The sequence below is a fragment of the Gymnoscopelus braueri genome (assembly GCF_963280865.1).
Source record: "Gymnoscopelus braueri genome assembly, chromosome: 1".
Lineage (NCBI taxonomy): Eukaryota > Metazoa > Chordata > Actinopteri > Myctophiformes > Myctophidae > Gymnoscopelus > Gymnoscopelus braueri.
In genome coordinates, this window is record NC_137603.1 from 60,018,487 (window position 1) to 60,037,232 (window position 18,746).

The 18,746-nt window shown below is 42.5% G+C and overlaps 2 protein-coding genes across 4 annotated transcripts in view; one reads left to right on the top strand and one right to left on the bottom strand.

Moving 5' to 3' along the window:
* mindy2 (MINDY lysine 48 deubiquitinase 2) overlaps positions 1 to 10,587 on the bottom strand; it is a 53,644-nt gene extending 43,057 nt beyond the window's left edge. For both annotated transcript variants that reach the window (XM_080436632.1, XM_080436631.1), the window contains exons 1-2: positions 9,280 to 10,587; positions 8,049 to 8,106 (exon numbers count right to left, since the gene is read on the bottom strand). In XM_080436632.1, the coding sequence (XP_080292758.1) occupies positions 8,049 to 8,106; positions 9,280 to 10,497 (1,276 nt within the window). In that variant the 5' untranslated portion in view covers positions 10,498 to 10,587. The remainder of the gene's footprint in view (positions 1 to 8,048; positions 8,107 to 9,279) is intronic.
* A 4,291-nt stretch (positions 10,588 to 14,878) lies between these two features.
* Positions 14,879 to 18,746, top strand: part of LOC308091208 (disintegrin and metalloproteinase domain-containing protein 10-like) — a 486,352-nt gene continuing 482,484 nt past the window's right edge. For both annotated transcript variants that reach the window (XR_013933681.1, XM_080436649.1), the window contains exon 1: positions 14,879 to 15,010. Coding sequence is in view for 1 of the 2 variants with exons in the window: in XM_080436649.1 (XP_080292775.1) it covers positions 14,941 to 15,010 (70 nt within the window). In the remaining variant the exon portion in view is untranslated. The remainder of the gene's footprint in view (positions 15,011 to 18,746) is intronic.

Consider the following 18,746-nt stretch of genomic DNA (forward strand, 5'->3'; position numbering starts at 1 on the left):
CGACAGTCCCAGCCAAAGAGCGTACACGACAACACACTGTGACATTACCATCAGCAGCAGCAGCACCGTGATGGTTCTAATCCACGCTGAGAGCCACGGAGTCAAGGGTGTTAAGCTCTGTACGGACAGCTGTTTTCCCCCCACAACACGCCTGCTCTAAGTATTGGGGAGGGGGGGTGTCTGTCAACACAGAGCTCTGTAGGACAGTAGCTCTCAAACTTAACTTCGTGTCAAGGACCCAAGCTCACAGCGCGACACAAAGTGACGCACTGTGAGCTTGTAATAAGTAAGTAATTTTTTAATGGCCAAATTATGAAACATGGATAAAGTGGTTAAAATGCTTGTGACGCTACATTAAAAGGAGTAGTTCACCCAAAACATTACTTATTTATATCAATTACACACCCCATGAAGCATTGAGTTCATGGAGATGTGTTTGTTGTTGTTGCATGCCTAAGCCGATAATTTGATTACCGGCGGAAAGATGCTAATGTATCCGGTAGGAGACACAAAGTAGACTCTTTGAGTCTCCTACCGGAAATACACCCGGTCATCAAATGATTGGCTTAGGAATGTGTCAAAAACAAACAAATCTCCATGAATTCAATGCTTCATGGGGTGTGTAATTGATAGAAAATAAGTCATTTTTTGGGTGAACTATTCCTTTAACACATTTTGCTGGGGGCCCCCCGGACCCCACTTTGAGAACCAAAACTGTAGGAGCAGCTACTGCCTTGCTCTAAGTAGAAGTGCAACAGTTAAAAAAATGTACGCGATGTTGATGCGTTGTGAGCTAACAGCTTGTAGATCGCTTAAGATTTTCTTGCACAACCGCTGTACGACAAATAAAATAGGGCTTATGGCTAATGTTGCCACCCCCCCCCCCCCCGCGGGGTCAGTCGCGTTGAATATATATATTATTTGGGGGTCCCTGGAACAAAACATTTTGAGATGACACATCATTTTGGGGGTCCTTGACAAGCACAAGTTTGAGCACCGCTGATATAGAAACATACGTTTTTCAGAAAACTGTTGGGATTTAGAGGGCATTTGTAGAATCGGCTTCAGGTCTTAATAGGTTAAGCTCTCGGGACAGATGTTTTGTGTCTCTAAGCATTCTGTCAGCAGCACAAGTCTAGGAGCAAGTCTCCTGCACCCTGATCACTACAACAGTGCTTCTCAAACCTTTTCATGCCAGAGACCCCCAAATTGATACATATTTGGCCACGGACCCTCATCTGAAAATATGTTGTGCCAGGGACCCCCAGAAGCAAAGATTTGCATTTGCTTAAAAGAATATATATATTCAAAACTTTTCACTAATGTTCAAGATTTTAGAAAAATAGATCTACAAGCTCATAGCACGGCACTCGGTGCCGCGCTATGAGCTTGTAGATCTCCTATTTTTGAATAGCCAAAGTATAAAAAGGTTAAAATGATTGTGATGCTATATCAACACATTTCGCAGGGGACCCCCTGGAATCTCCCCAAGGACCCCAGGGGGTCCCCGGACCCCACTTCGAGAACCAATGCACTACAATACAGGACAAAAGGGTCCCAGTGCACCTGTCTCTCACCCTCATTAACATTCTCCTCCACTGCACCACTTGTGGCACAAGCTTCCAGTCAGAGGAAATGACATAACAGAGCCTTTGGTTCTATTACCTAATGCCTCCTTCGTATTAGGAATGCTCTATTAGCTAGACCCACGTGTGACTAGTGGTGGAAAAGGTACTCAAATGTTTTACTTAAGTAAAAGTATCAATACTGCAATGTAGAAGTACTCCGTTACAAGTAAAAGTCCGGAATTCAACGTTTACTTGAGTAAAAGTACAAAAGTATCGGTATCAAAATGTACTTAAAGTACCAAAAGTAAAAGTATTAAAATGTTTGAAAATAGCAGATCTAAAGCTCAAGATCTAAAGCTCAAGCTCACAACGCTCACAAAGCTCAAGATCTAAAGCTCAAGCTCACAACGCGTCGCGATGCGACGCGTTGTGAGCTTGTAGATCTGCTATTTACAAATATCCTAGATATAAAACAGGGCTAAAGTGGTTAAAGCATGTTTTATAATATAATGATTTATATCTGCAAAGTAATTAGTGACTAAAGTTTTCAAATAAATGTAGTGGAGTAAAAGTGCAATATTTGACTCTGAGATGTAGTGGAGTAGAAGTAAAAGTATAGACAATTGGAAATACTCCAGTAAAGTAAAACTATCTCAAAATTGTACTTAAGTACAGTACTTGAGTAAATGTACTTAGTTACTTTACACCACTGCGTGTGACTAGGCATTTAAACCCAATTCATACTAAATGACACACTTCCACACAGTCAGATAGGATGGCTTTTGAAAGCGGTTCTCTGAGGTGCTCCCCTGGAATGTTGTTTGAGGTGAATTGTAGATCTGCTATTTTCGCGTTATTTTTTTTAATTATTTCAAACGATGCAAAAGTTTGAAATAACCGTGATATTGATAGTCATATCACCCAGGCTTAGTGACTAGGTATTTTTGCTTTAACCCTTTAAGACCGGGAAAGCATCTGTGTCATTTAAGATTTTTTTTGGCACAGAGTGCCGCGCTATGAGTTTTTGTAGATCTGCTATTTTTGAAAAATCTTGAACATTTGTGCAAATATTAGAATATATGAACATATATATATGTTTTAAAGGGAACATTTGTAACTCAAATCTTTGCTTCATGGGGGTCCCTGGAACAAAATATTTTGAGATGGGGGTCCGCGGTCAAATACATATGATTTTGGGGGTCCTTGACATGAAAGAGTTTGAGAACCACTGATATTATAGCAAGTTATGTTTTTTAACTGTTAGGATTTAGAAGACATTTGTAGAATCCCCAGAAGCAAAGATTTGAGTTAAAAATGGTCGCTTTAAAAAATATGTGTGCGCGCTATGAGCTTGTAGATCTGCTATTTTTTTTAATAGCCAAATAAATCTATAAAATGACGCGTCCCCGGTCTTAATGGGTTAAAGCCAACTCATACTAAAGGACACAATGCCACTAGATAGGATGGCTTTTGAAACTGATTCTCTGATGAGCTTCCCAGAATGCTGTGGGGTGGGGGGGGGGGGGGGTGAACTGCCTCTCATCTTGCTACTGCAAGCTCATTATTTGCTGAGCGGAAAATCTCGCATATCGGAAAATGGTGCATATTATTTCTCTTAAACTTGCCGTCGTCGACAAATGACGCATGAAGGTAGACCTGACAGCTACACCACGTGAGAACCATTCACTGTGCTGCTTCTTAGCCGGGTCTGCAGATGAAATGTAGCTATTAAAGCAAATAAAGTGAATGGAGTTTGCACTCAGAGGAGTGTGCTATCCCCTGAAGTGTCTTTTTTATGATATATAGCTTAGTTTTCAAATAATGTTGAGACAGAAACTATATTATTTGCAAAAGGCTGGTTCAAAATGGCATGGTGAAATTCTCATGTGGCCACCAGGCAATTAAGACCACTGAACCCTATTATATACTTTCACCGGTGTCCCTCAGGGGTCTATACTAGACCCCCCCCCTACAACACATGTCTTTGCTGAAATTAGCCGATCTACAACAGTAGTTCTCAAACTTTTTCGTGCCAAGGACCCCCAAATTGATATGCTGCGTGCGGACCCCCATCTGAAAATGTTTTGTGCCCCCGAATCCCCAGAAGAGAAGATTAACGTGTATAAAAAACATTCACAATTATTCAAAAGCTTTGTGCCGTGCTGCAAGCTTGTACATGTTGTGCTATTTTTGAAAATGTTTGGAAACTCTTGAGTATTTGAGAATATTTTAGAAGAATATTTTAGAACTAGAACTAAATATTAGGAAACAGCTATTTTAGAACTACTGTTCTAAATCCTGAGAGTTTTCTGAAAAAACATTTGTTACATTTTCTCTAGGGTCCGTGTTGGTTAATAAGACAGAAACTATTTTGTCATTTGATCCCCACATCACGTCTTCAGATGGCAGGCTTTCAGTGTAAGTCAAGAAAGAAAGAGACCCAGCAGGTGCCCCAGTGTGCACTGAATGGCATTTCTACACCCGGGCTAGCGGGCGTAAGGGGAAGTCCCCTTTACCCCCGCAAACTCTTGTTGACTGTGGATTCCCTTACTTGTAGGCCTCTCTGACTGGGCCTCTTCTGCAACTGATCCACTCGGACATGCTCCATGGTATGCAGCTGGTCAACAACTACCGGGCCTCTATGTTACGACATCTATATCGTCCACTGGGCCTCTTATACTGCTAGGGCTGTGGGCGACTAAACCCAAAATATATAGAAAACAACATTTAGAAACCTCTAAACCAGGGGTTTCTCAAACCTTTTTTTCAAAATTCTCTCAATTATCCAAACATTTTCGATATTTTTCACAAAAAATAAAAACAATAGCAGGTGTACAAGCTTGTAGATCTGCTATTTTTGAATAGCCAACATATACATGGATAGAGTGGTTAAAATTATTGTGATGCTATACTAATTACCTTTGCTGGGGACCCCCTGGAACCCCTACCAAGGACCCATGGGGGTCCCCGGACACCACTTTGAGAACCACTGCTCTATGTTACGACATCTATATATCTTCCACAGGGCCTCTACAAGGGCTGGGCAACTAACCAAAGATATATCGAAACCAACATTTCGAAGCAGGGTTTTTTACGGATATGTTTTTGTTATGTCTTATATATAAACAAATTTAAAAAACAACATTCAGATTTGTAACATTTTTTCGCATGACACCGTTGTGTCATGCAAAAACACTTGGTTAACCCATTTAGACCTGGAATGCATCTGTGTCACTTTTTCATTCGAGCTAAAAAGCATTATTTTACACTTTTACGCAAATATACAAGCTCATGAGCTTGTATATCTGCTATTTTTGAAAAATCGGGAAAATGTGTGCAAACCTTTGAATATATATTGTTTAAAGCGAATATTTTTAACTCTATTCTTTGCTTCTGGGGGTCCCTGGAACAAAACATTTTGAGATGGAGGTCGGCGGCCAAATACATACAATTGTGGGGGTCCTTGACATGAAAAAGTTTGAGCACCACTGATATAGAAACATATGTTTTTTCAGAATACTGTTGGGATTTAGAAGACATTTGTAGAATCGGCCTCAGGTCTTAATTAAGTTGTTTAATCCATTCCTTGATAAGAGTGTATCGTTGCTGTCGGGCAGAAACCTCTTATCTCCATATTCTAACTTTTTGTACTTTTCCGTAAATTAATGCCCTACTTCATCACACTACAGCGTCACACAAAAGCATCAACAGTAGCAGATCCACAAGCTCGAAACGTGGCGCATTTCGAGCTTGTAGATCTGCTACTTTTGAATTTGAATCCTGAAAAGTAACAGTTTTAGACGTATGAGGTTTCCACCCGACAGAGACGATATAAAAATCATATTTAAAAATAAACGCACTTCTTGATTATTTGATCAATAGAAACAAGTAATCAACAGAATAAATCGCTAGGAAAACGATTGGATAGTTGCAGACCTACTTGTGACAGCGATGGCAACAACCACCACAACAACACAGCAGTGGGCTCACAGCAGTGTGGACCAGTGTCCACCTTGGGTGAGAAGAAGTGCTTCAGTAAGCAGACACTCTACTCTCTATAAACATCATCAGTTATGATGACTATGAGGGGAGGTGGGAGGAGGTGAGGCATGCTATGCATGGAGGAGAGCCGGCTCCTGTTTCCCACGCAGACGTAGAGAGAGGAATAAACCTACGAAGCTTCCTTTGTTTCCTCTTCCCAATGCTAACATAAAGGACCATCTAGGTTCAGTGTTTCTCAAACGTTTTCATGCCAAGGATCCCCAAATTGATTGAAACTGTGGATTCGTCTATACTAACTAATTTTGCTGGGGACCCTCTGGACACCCCTCAAGGACCCATGGGGGTCCCGCCGCGTACCCCACTTTCAGAACCACTGATCTAGTTATAGGCAGTATGTTGTCTTCTGTGCGTTAAGTGAAACGGTATAGTTAGGGTGTTATAAGACTCAAACAATGTTGGTAAAAGCAGATCTAGCCTAATCCTGGTCTGCATAACTTTGTTGACAGTCAGGACAATTCATAAATTTGGACATTTACAGAAGGAATGAAAATAAAAAAAATAAACAAGGGGGATCAATCCCCTGAATTTAAACGTAGAATTAGTGAAAGGTTCGACAGGATGGTTTTTGATTTCCCTGCCAAGGATTTGGCAATCCTTGGCAGGGACATATTTTCAGCCTTCAAATATCCACCAGCTAGACTCTCGTTCACACTGTGCCTTATGGATTTCTAGATTTCATATCTGAATATTTCATCTAATAGCAAAAAATCTCGCCTGCCCTAAACGTAAATCCTGGGGACACCACTGCCTACAAGGCCCTCAACAACCAGGCTCCACACTATCCCTCTCTGAACTCCTCCAACTCCATGCCCTCTCCTGCTCCCTCGGGTCGGGTACGGGTGATGCCAACCTCCTGGAAATCCCCACAACAAAGAAACAAACCTGGGGTGACAGGGCCTTCTCAGTGGCCGCCCCCCAAGCCCCCAGAACCACGGTAGAACAGTGAAGCGGCCGTCGCCTGGTGGTCAAATCTGGGATAGCAACACTAACGCATTTAAAATGCTACTGCGCCTGCGTCTACCGTTTGAAACCCTAGTGCGCCTGCTCATAACTCTATGGCCTGCTCTATTGGCTCCGATATTGGTACTTCCGGCAGACTTCCGAGTGCTTCAAACGCCACTGAGCAACTTTCATTGAAATTAATAGCTGGGGGCGGGGCAGTCCGTCCTCTAGATACTGTATATATGGTAGCTCTATATTCCCCCTCCCTATGGAACTCCCTCCCAGCTCACATCAGAGCTGCCCCCCACCCTCGTCACGTTTAAAACCACTCTCAAAACTAACCTTTTCAGACTCGCATTCCCTACCTAATTCTCCCCCTTTTCTATAGTTTTTTTTACCTTAACAAGTTTTTCCTAATAAAGTTGTTTTTATTGCGTTTCTCTTTTGTAGAGTGACTTTGAGTACTTAAAAAAGCACTATATAAATTGTACATATTATTGTTATAGTATTATTACCACCTATGCATACTCGCCTGGATCCACAAGCCTCCTCGTGTGAATATATTTTTCAAAAAAAGTTAAAAACACATTTCAAATCTGGCAGTGGGGGGGGGGGGGGGGGCGGCGTGTGCGTGAGAGACGAGGACGAACACGACAGTTCCATGCCCGCTTGTCGCTCCACCTGTCAGATTGCTCGCCTCTCGTTGAAAATGGATTACTGGGCGCCGTCAAGTCGCTTCCTGTGTGAAAAGGTCTACTCTCCGCCAGAAGGCATCTCCCCCAATGTTAATGTCAGACACAGTCAAACGTCAGACTGTGTGTCTCTCCCTCGCTCTGTCTCTCTCTCTCTACGTCTGGTGCTCGTGCACAGTATCTGTGCGTGTGCGTGTGCTTGTGTGTGTGTGTGTGTGTGTGTGTGTGTGTGTGTGTGTGTGTGTGTGTGTGCTTGTGTGTGCACTGTGCATCATACTGTAGGTGCGCGGGTCATTGTTGTCATGTTTAGCAAGTTGGTGTTAATCAGATGTGGGCTTTCACTGAACGGCAAAAACACATATATAGGTGCGCGGTCTCTCTGTGTGTGTGTCTCTCTCTCTCTCTGTTGAATTGTAAAACTATGGCGTTGGATTACGCACGGTCTCTCTCTCGCTAGCAGTAGATCTCATACGCCAGACTGAAAGCTTGCGCATGATTGTGTATAATTGCACTCCATAGACTCACGGACACGTACGCCATAGCGTCTCTCCAGGCTATGAGTCTGAGATTATGAATGCACAAACATAACATTTTAGTGTCGGTTTAGTAGTTTGTGACATTAGCTTCAGACTGGCTAGCTGCAGACAGTCACAGACACGCATACGTACACACAGGGTGAAAACAACCTCCGCCCCCGCTGTAGATAACAACCAGGCTTCATTATAGTTTGAAGACATACCGTATATATATACTGGCATCATATAACAATACAAATAATACTCACCAAGATATTCCATAAGTTGTTCAGCTGTTATGATTTCCATCATAGGTGGCATTTTAACCTGCAACAAAAAAACACAATGGCATTGATTCAACAAACGCAGCTATCAAAACCAGGACTTAAACCTGACATATTTCTATCCATAACATATATATCCAACAGTATAACGTTAACACTGCTCTGAAAGTAATGTTAATTGTTGCCAATAGGGTTGCCACCCTATTTTAAATCATCTTCTGAAATTCACACTTTTACATTTCACAGGAATTGACCAGGGAAGGCAATCAGAACACATGCATTGAATTCCAGCTTTCATTGTGTGTGAACCCATATACGTAGAAGCACACTTACAGTAGGCCTAATAGAGACTCACATTAGCAAATGTAAATGTAAAACTGATTATGCAGCAGCAGATTATACAATACACCCATAGGCTTGATAGCAAGATGCCATCAACGTGCATGAGATAGATAGATACTGGGATGGAGATAGTCTAGTCTGTCAGTATATTTCATGTCCTACATTGCTCCCTTGATTTCTGTGCAATAATTAAGTTGACAGAAGACAGAGTAACGCTGTATGAATATGACGTACAGTTACTAACCTTGGATCAATACTATCATAGATGTATTTGTATCGATTTTTACATTTTGAAAGAAAGTAAATGTCAGACTCGATAACTTACATCTATGATAGTCTTGATCCAAGGCTATAAAGCAATGGTTCTCAAAGTAGGGTCCGGGGACCCCCAGGGGTCCTTGAGGGGGTTCCAGGGGGTCCCCAGATAAATGATGGATATTTAGGAACCTGATGGACCCTTATGTGGTTGTAACTCAGAAAGTGTACAGATGGAACAAAATAGACCTGCATTTGTACACTCTCAAAGTTATGGTGGTCCTTGGTCTAATGCAGGGGTTCTCAAAGTGGGGTCCGGGGACCCCGGACATGGCCCTATATATATATCAGCTATGGCCCAATATATATATATATATCAGACCCCCATATTAGATGGGGGTCTGCCAAATACACATTACTTTAGGGGTCCCTTGACATGATAAAGTTTGAGAACCACTGCTATACAGTACCATTCTCTTAAACATTTCTACTCATTTTTAAGAGAATTTCATGGGACTTTTATTCATATATAGATATAAATAAAAGTCCAAAAAGTCCTATGAGCTTGTAGATCTGCTATTTTGAAAAATCTTGAAAATGTGTGCAAATCCTTCGATACCTTCCACGAGAGCAGGAGGACATTCATGATGGCCAGCAGCGGACAGGGCCCGTTCTCGTTCTGGGTGATGACAGCCGTGTTCTCCTCCTTCCACTTGATCCACTTGATGTGGTAGATGGACTGCCCGGGCCCGGCCCCGGCGGCGGCACCCCCAACCCCACCACCACCTGCTCCCCGGTCCTTCTTGGCTCCATCGGCTCCTCCATACTGCTGCTGCAGAGCCGAGGAAGAGGAGGCCAGCAGCACCAGCCCCGGGTCTTCCTCCTCCTCCTCCAGACCCTCGCTGTTGAGGTCGGAGCTCGGGCACGAGTTGAGGTTGGAGAAGGACTCGAGGGAGTCGTCCAGGCTCCTCCTCAGGGACTCTCCTCCGGCGGGACTGGTCAGAGACAGAGCCTCCTGGGAGGCGGCGTGAGGAGGAGGAGGATCGCTCCTGGATACTAGTCCCGACTTCCCGTCTCCCGTCGTCGTCGTCGTTGTTGTTATGATGATCGTGTCGTCCGGGCAGAGACGCGTCGGCTTGGCCAGCTTGATCACCTGTTCCATCGGCGGACAAGTGGATGATCGCTGCTCCTCGGGCTGTGGTGCATCCGCCGGGCTCCGGATGATCCTCTCAGCAGCATCCAGTGGTAATAATAATGTCCCGGCAGGGGAGGAGGAGGATGACACTGACACACCATCCTTTTTGTTGTTGACTAACTTTGAGGAGCCACCCTCCTCCTCCTCCTCGTTTCCTGCCGCTAGCTCCGTCCCAGCATCATCATCATGTCCCATCATCCCGTTACTGATCCGATCCCCAGACCGTGATCCTCCGCCCCTGCTGTCCCCCTTCTCCTCCCGATCCCCAGACTCCGACCAGCACGATCCGCCCCTGCTGTCCTCCTTCTTCTTCTTCTCCTCCTCCTCCCGCTGCTCCTGCCGCACCGACAGGAATTCCATCATTTCTGGCCTGTCGTCGGCTTTCTTCTTCCTCTGATCGGCATTGGCGACGATCGCGGCGTTGACGTTCACGTTAACGTCGGGCGATCCGTTGTTACAACTGTCGCTGACCACAGTGTGTAAAAGAGAAGGTCCGGTGTTCTTCTTGCATGTATGATCGGCGGCTCCCTTCAGTCCGCCGACAGCCGTTACTACAACGTGATCGTCCGTTATTTTTTTGCCCGCGATCGTCGCTGCACCGCCTCGATCACCGTCTCGATGCAACTTTGCATTTTTCTCCATTTTTTAGAGGTAACTGAGCTGTCGACGGGGTTTTGTTTCTTCTTCTTTTAGCTGCTAAATTGCAGCTCGAGCTTCAGGTCCCGCAGACCAGACGCCATGATGACAACTCTGCTAGTGACGTCACCGACGTTCGTGTGTTTTTCTTTTTAGACCGGTAGGGGGCGTCAGAGCGCCAACAGGATAATAGTGCTGTCGCATTTTCAGCTGGTCCCGGTTCATTCTTAAATTACTATGTGCCAGTGATGTTGAGTAACTAAGTACATTTACTCGAGTACTGCTATTTTCAAAAGATTTGTATACGTTTCGAAAACTTGAAATGGGTCATTTCAAACTTTCCTGACATTCAGAATGACATGAAACACTTTCCCTTCAAGTTCACACACATGACTTAAGTTTTACCCAGAGCAAGCACATAGACCACAATAATACATTAATAATAACAATAACAATAATAATAATAATAATTATTATTATTATACTTTTTATTATTTATTATGTATTCTTATTATTATTTCATTTTTAATTTAATTCACCTGTGTGGAATAACTCACGTGCTGTGAGTTGGTCACACACGCCACATGGGTGGTTCATTGAACTTGACAGTAAAGTACAGTAAAGTGAAGTATATTTAAGTAGTTTCTTTCTGGTAGTTTGCCAGTTTACGAGGATGCCCAAATACAACGTGTGTTTGTGTGTGCGACTGTAAGGCTGGAGGTGGGCACTGGGCACTGGGCAGAGGGCACTGGGTAGAGCTCTACATGTAGGCAGTGTTGCCAGATTCTGTGAGAGAAACAAGCAACCAGGTCTAGGAAAACCAGCCCAAAAGAAGCGACTATGGTCCACATGAGCACTTTAACATATACATCAGCTATTTGAAAATAGCAGATCTACAAGCTCACAACGCATCGCATCGTGAGCTTGTAGATCGGCTATTTTCAAATAAAATCTTGCGAGGAAATTATAATAAGCAGATCTGGCAACCCTGCATGTAGGCTACTAACCTCTTTCAGCCACTTGGTGGCAGGACATACTCAATCTAGTCTCATTATGTTACCAGCTCAAGATGGGTTGTCCAACTTCTACTGGATCATTGCAGTGTTAGCATTTTTACACACACACACACACACGCACGCACACGCACACACACACACACACACACACACACACACACACACACACACACACACACACACACACACACACACACACACACACACACACACACATCTCTACCTGTGAGTACCCCCATGTATAACATAATTTAAATAGGCGAATATTAATTACTGTACTGTTGTTGCCGTTTCCGTTGATTTCTTTTAAGACATTTTTTTAAATTCTATGCAATATGCATATACAGAGACTGGGGGGGAGAAGAAAGAGGGGAAAAAGAGGGATACTACTGTTGAAGAACACACGCACCTGTACACATGTCCCATTGTATTTGTTATTCCCTTTTTAAAATAATATTACAAGAACAACAGAAACTTGTGATCATCATTGTTTCCTCGCACCCAGCTGTTGCTTGACAACCAACCCGCCAATCACAGCGCGACTGTACCTGCTGGACTGTGGGATGGTGCTAGACTCCCCAGCAAGCGACCTGCCTTTTTACCCCCAGTCTCAGTAGCGGGGGGCGGGGCGGGTGCGGGGAGAGACAGGCGAGTTGAGTGAAACGAGTTGGGGAAAACGCAGTCCCCACAACATCATTTACGATTCTGTGCCTATCGGTACATAACTCGGACGGCGCTTAGTCGACTAGCAGACCATCGGCCGGTCGTCGCGGGCACTCGCGCCTGGAGGCGCTCGGGCGCGACTCCTCGGCCTCAAGGTCTGCTAAGTCGGCGCGCCTGGCGTCATGGTCCAAAACTATACTTTATCGGCGAAAAAAAGTAGTCTGCTGTGTTTGAAAAAGCATTGTCCCATGCGGGAGTCGAACCCAGACTCCCAATGCTAATGGATTGGGAGTCTGATGACTAGCGAGGTGCGCCAGTGAGGCCGGTGCTGAAATTGGGTATTTGGGCTGTATTAGAATGTGACAACCCCCAACGTTCCCAACTCTTCTAATGTAGAGTGAAAGAAGCACCGCCCAGTAGGCCCCTACGGGGCCTACAGGGCGGGGCTACTCAGACCGGGGGTAAAAAGACTGTTCGCCCCCAGCAAGACAAGACTCCGGAAGGGAGGTGGTGGTGACTAGTGTTGCCATGTCTGCTTATTATAAGCGACTTTGGGTTTGTTTTTCTGTAAAGTCCCTTGTGATGATGTACTGATTGATTGATTGATTGATGTACTTTATTTAGTAAGACATGTGAACAGTACATGGCAGTACATAACAGTACATGGAAGTACAAATTCACAATACAAGGTCTACTAAACTGGAAATCTCATTAAGCACTAAGCTTGTTTAAGATGAGAACCCCATGCACACAAATCATGATGACATATAAGAGACAGACAGATATACACACTACTATACAGAATGTCATACAATGAGTTTACAGGTTACTGGTATGAAAAGTGAAAAATATGTACAAAAGAAGAAAGAGAGAGGGGGGGGGGTAGGTCCTAACCTAATTAGGTTAGGACATGGGGTTAGGACTTGGACAGGGGCCATTTTTGAATTGCAGCCTCCTGAAGGTGTATCTTTAGGGTAGTTTTGAAAGTGAGTAGGGTTTTACACTCCTTTAGGTAGGGCATTCCACATTTTTGATGAATAGCATGAGAACGAGTTCATTCCCTTTGTTGAGCCAAATCTGGGTTGAACATGATTTGTGGAGCTGCCTCTGGTGTTATGATCATGGACTTCATTAACATTTTGGAGGTATTTTGACAAATACAGGGGGATCCCAATGTTGTGGTGTATCTTGAAGACCAGGCCCATAGCAAGTTGCTGTACTCTGTCCTCAACCCTAAGCCATCCAATCCTAGCAAAATGAGCAGGGGTTAGATGGGTTTTGTGATTGAGGCCAAGAAGTAGCCTTACAAGTTTGTTTTGGGATGAAAATATTGTAAATATTGGTTGTTGTGGATTGCGTTTGTTTGGGGTTGTTTCTAAAGTGTAGTTGCTTATTTATTGGGCTTGTTTCTAAAGTGTAAAGTGTGGTTGCTTATTTGGGCTTGTTTCTAAAGTGTTGTTGCTTATTTGGGCTTGTTTCTAAAGTGTTGTTGCTTATTTGGGCTTGTTTCTAAAGTGTAGTTGCTTATTTGGGCTTGTTTCTAAAGTGTGGTTGCTTATTTGGGCTTGTTTCTAAAGTGTTGTTGCTTATTTGGGCTTGTTTCTAAAGTGTTGTTGCTTATTTGGTCTTGTTTCTAAAGTGTAGTTGCTTATTTGGGCTTGTTTCTAAAGTGTAGTTGCTTATTTGGGCTTTTTTCTGAAGTGTTGTTGCTTATTTGGGCTTGTTTCCACATGTTATTATTATCATTCTATTTAAACCAGTGGTTCTCAAATATTTTCATGTCAAGGACCCCTCAAATGAATGTGCATTTGTCTCTATAACTATAACCCCCATCTGAAAATGTTTTGTGCCAGGGATCCCCGAACCAGATAATGTTTCAATGTTTGAGATTAAAGCTGGACCCCAATGGAAACAAACTATTGTGCATTCTTGGGTTTAACATCTTCTTTAGAACTAGCCTGGTAAACCCTCCCTCCGGAAATCTCATTTATCAAATGGAAATGAGATTTCCGGAGGGAGGGTTTACCAGGCTAGTATTGAACTGTACTTCCCTGCACTTGTCTTTGCAAACTGTTAATAAAGTATTCAAGTATTCACAATCAATCAATCAAAAAAATATTCCAATTATCCCATATTTTATTTCAAGATTTTTTTTGGCTACAAAATAGTCAATGTTTTTAGGTTTAAAGTGCTCATGTGCCTTAAAGGAGTAGTTCACCCAAAACATTACTTGTTTTCTATCAATTACACATTGATTGGTTGATTGATTGATTGAATACTGTATTGGCATGCCAGTTTGCCATGCCACCTAACCCAAGCTGAGCTTGTAGATCGGCTTTTTCCACTATTTTTGAAAATGTTTGGAAAATGGATGAAGATTTTTAACATGGAAACGATTATGACAATTATGCCAAAAATAATTATGATTATCTCAAATAATTGTGATTAGGCATCAATAATTGTGACAGGATTCCGCCGGTCATCAAATTATTGGTTTAGGAATGCGACAAAAACAAAAAAATATGTATAATTGATAGAAAATACGTTTTTTTTTGGTTATTGCGGTGAACTACTCCTTTAACAGTCGCCTCATTTTGGGCTTGTTTATTTTCCTAGACCTGGCAACGCTGACTGGCGGTAATGACGTCATACTGGAGTGTTGTGGCGCTGGAAAAAGGGCGACTGTACCTTTAAGTCAAAACGAAACAAGCAAATTCTAGCCATCAGTCTCTCCACCACACACACACAGCTAGTTTGTATTTAGCCCACAATGAATGTATTCAATATGATATGTCTGCAACTATTACTCATGATGATGTGCTGTCTACGGAATAGTCAAGGTAAGTTTTGTTCATTGATGATCAGGTGGGATCGTAAGGGAAAGTGTATATTGTAAAGGGTGAAGCTAATCGGATCTAGTATAGATCCCAAGCAGTGGTGTGTATATAAACCGTGTTGTGGTGGTGGTGAATGATGGTGATCAACTGCTATAAGCTAACACCAACCGATCTGCACTGGATTGGCTTCTCCTTAAAGCTCGATCGATCTTCTCTTTCATAGGATGTTTGTTATCCTGGGATCGGATAACAAACATCCTATGAAAGAGAAGATCTGCTAATATACACAGACAAGACAAGTCATTTCCAGCCCTATAATGGGGGTGATCTGGCAGCAGCCCTTCAAGCTGGTTTGACTAGCTATACGCTATTACCCGACTAGACAGAACCCTATAGGCTCACAACGTATATAATCCGCGATCGGTCTTTAACGATCGTGGCTAAACCTGGATGAATTCTGTCCACATATGTCTCATTCTCATCCGTCGCTTTAGTAAGCCGTTATCACCTACGTAAATCAGAGATTGTAAACAAACGACATGGTATGGGTGGTTTATTATTTCAGTAAGTTGGCTAGCTGGATGTGGGCTGTGGGAATACCAAAACGCTCGCCCCAAAACATAGTCGCCCCCCCGGGGAAAAATCCGGCGACACATCGGAACGGTTGCCACCTGGTATTCCTAAAACGTAACTTCAGTTAACATTAAACAATGGGCTAAACCTAACCCTATTTCTAAACATAACATCAGTAAGCTATACCTGAACCTAACCCTATTCCTAAACATAACCTCAGTAAACTATACCTAAACCTAACCCTATTCCTAACCTTACCCTCAGTAAAGCGGTGCCTAAACCTAACCTTATTCCTAACCTTAACCTCAGTAAAGCGGTGCCTAAACCTAACCTTAACCTCAGTAAAGCGGTGCCTAAACCTAACCTTAACCTCAGTAAAGCTGTGCCTAAACCTAACCTTATTCCTAACCTTAACCTCAGTAAAGCTGTGCCTAAACCTAACCTTATTCCTAACCTTAACCTCAGTAAAGCTGTGCCTAAACCTAACCTTATTCCTAACCTTAACCTCAGTAAAGCTGTGCCTAAACCTAACCTTATTCCTAACCTTAACCTCAGTAAAGCTGTGCCTAAACCTAACCTTAACCTCAGTAAAGCTGTGCCTAAACCTAACCTTATTATATTCCTAACCTTAACCTCAGTAAAACTATGCCTAAACCTAAACGTATTCCTAACCTTAACCTCAGTAAAACGAATACAAGAACCTGGGGATGACTGTGTTTTGGGGCGAGGCTTCCCGTTACCGGGCTGTGGTGCTGCTACATTTTGACAGTTGTCAGCTTTTTTTCCTCATAGACCTACAACTAGTCGAATTCATATTGTACCGTTGGCCTGTCATAATGGTACTGTAGTCTGTTAGCTATACAGAATCAAAAGTTGAACAGACAGTACGTTACACTGACACAGTATGTGTTTACAGCAGGAACCATATGATTGACACCACCGATACTAGCGTTACTGTGTTGTTGTTTAAGGAGGGAGCCATCCTGCCAGAGGGCGAATGCCAAAGCTGCTTTTAACATACTTAACTTGTCTGTACACTTTACATACATATAGTCACAGTTGTGTGGCACCACTAATACATAGCCAGTGTTCAGATGAAATTCTATGCTATTTCCTGCTCTATTCCACTTTGTATTTGTTTCAATGATGACAGGGGTCCCTGCCCTGGTGATGGTTCGTTCTGTTTTTAATGGCAGGCTCCACACTTCACATAATGTGTGGAATGACAAATTTGATCAGTAAAGCCACCAGCAATACACTGCACTCAAATGTGTAGAATACAGTGGTGTAAAGTAACTAAGTACATTTACTCAAGTACTGTACTTAAGTACAATTTCGAGGTAATTTTACTTTACTGGAGTATTTCCAATTTTCAATACTTTTACTTCTACTCCACTATATCTCAGAGGCAAATATTGTACTTTTTACTCCACTACAATTATTTGAACACTTTAGTTAGTTACTTTGTAGATTTGAACTATTATTACCAAACATACATTAACCACTTCAGCCCTATTTCAACTTTGGCTATTTGAAAATAGCCGATCTACAAGCTCATTACTTTTGTACTTTTACTCAAGTACATTTGTATCACCGGACTTTTACTTAGAGTTTTATTTCTACATTGCAGTATTGATACTTTTACTCAAGTAAAGAGATGTAGTACTTTTTCAACCACTGGTAGAATCTTAGTTTTATGGGCGTGGTACGCTGACAGGGTTAATTTAGGAACACCTCATTTGAGCAACACATTGATCTTCAATATGAAGTCTGAACTGTTGGGATTACAGCTGACTTTGTCATGAAACTCGCTGGTCGGTGCACAGGAGTCTTCACCTGCTCACTGACATAGTTTACTGGACTTAAAACTGTGTTGTTGAATGGCTGCTGGACACACAGCAGGACAATATTGACTCTGTTTGTGCTTCCTGTATAGACAATAGAGCACTAATATGCTATCTGTTGATAACAGAGTGCACACAAGAGCATGCCTTGGTAGCAGAATATTTGGGACTACATGATGACATTATTATTTCTATCAGCAGGTTTGCATTTGGTCTACAGAGTGTAACAGGAAGATAGATAATGTTTAATTTGTCTTACAGATTGTTTAGTTTTGACAGAAATGACAAGATTACGTAATTTGTTGCAAACTCAATGTCAGAGGATTTCATTGGATTGTTTTACCCAATTTGTGTTCCTTTTTGCCCTCCGCATGACAGTAGTCTTTTGTGTGTCTTCTCTTCATAAACAAAATCAACTGATATTGCCTGTTCAACCTACACCGGGCGAGCTGCAATTAAGCTTCAGCACAGAGCGATTGCATTATGGTGTCATGATAGGCTGACAACAGTAGGCCATTTCTCTTCTGCGGTAATGTGCGTTGCTCTATGACTTCTGAGTGACAGGGCCATCTTTTTTCATATGAGGCATTTTATGCTCTATTAATTCATATAGAGGAGTGTGTGGACACGAGACCAAGGGCACAGTGAGTGACAGAGTCAGATTCTAACTCGGGTCCTCACGCTCATAAGGAGCACATGGTCTGTGCCCTTTTTCCCTCTAACCTACATTTCCATCGTGATATATGTTGAGCAGGCAGAACTTGTATGTCTGCGATTACAGGAAGTGGGTGATATGGCATGCATGTGCATTGCATTTCGTTGAAACACAAGTAAACAAATATCCTCTTTTAGTCTTGAGGGGACGCTACTTGCTATAGGCTGCACGTTGTAGACTCTCTGCCGGGGCGGTGGGACTTAGCAGTGGTGTGAATTTGTTTGTTAAAGCAGAACGGGTGGCATTAGGTTTTTTTTCAGTTTTTTCCCCCCAATGGGCATCATAAAGTCTGTGACAAGTGACAACTCTGAGATATAGGGCTAAGCCTGAAATGATTTAGGCTATTATAGTCTCATAAATGTTCCATAAAAGGTGCTGCGATGATGATGCAGGTTAATCATTAAGTATATTTTTGATTGCCTTATTAATTATATATATATACTGTGTATGTATATTATATACAATTTATGTAATTGTTTTCTTTTGTTGATTTTGAAGTGGTATGTTCTGGACTAACAGTCACTATCTTCCAACTCATTTGAATGGTTTGTCTTTGCCTTTACCCATTACGGAAATCCAGCCAGGTCTCAGAAATAATAATACTTAC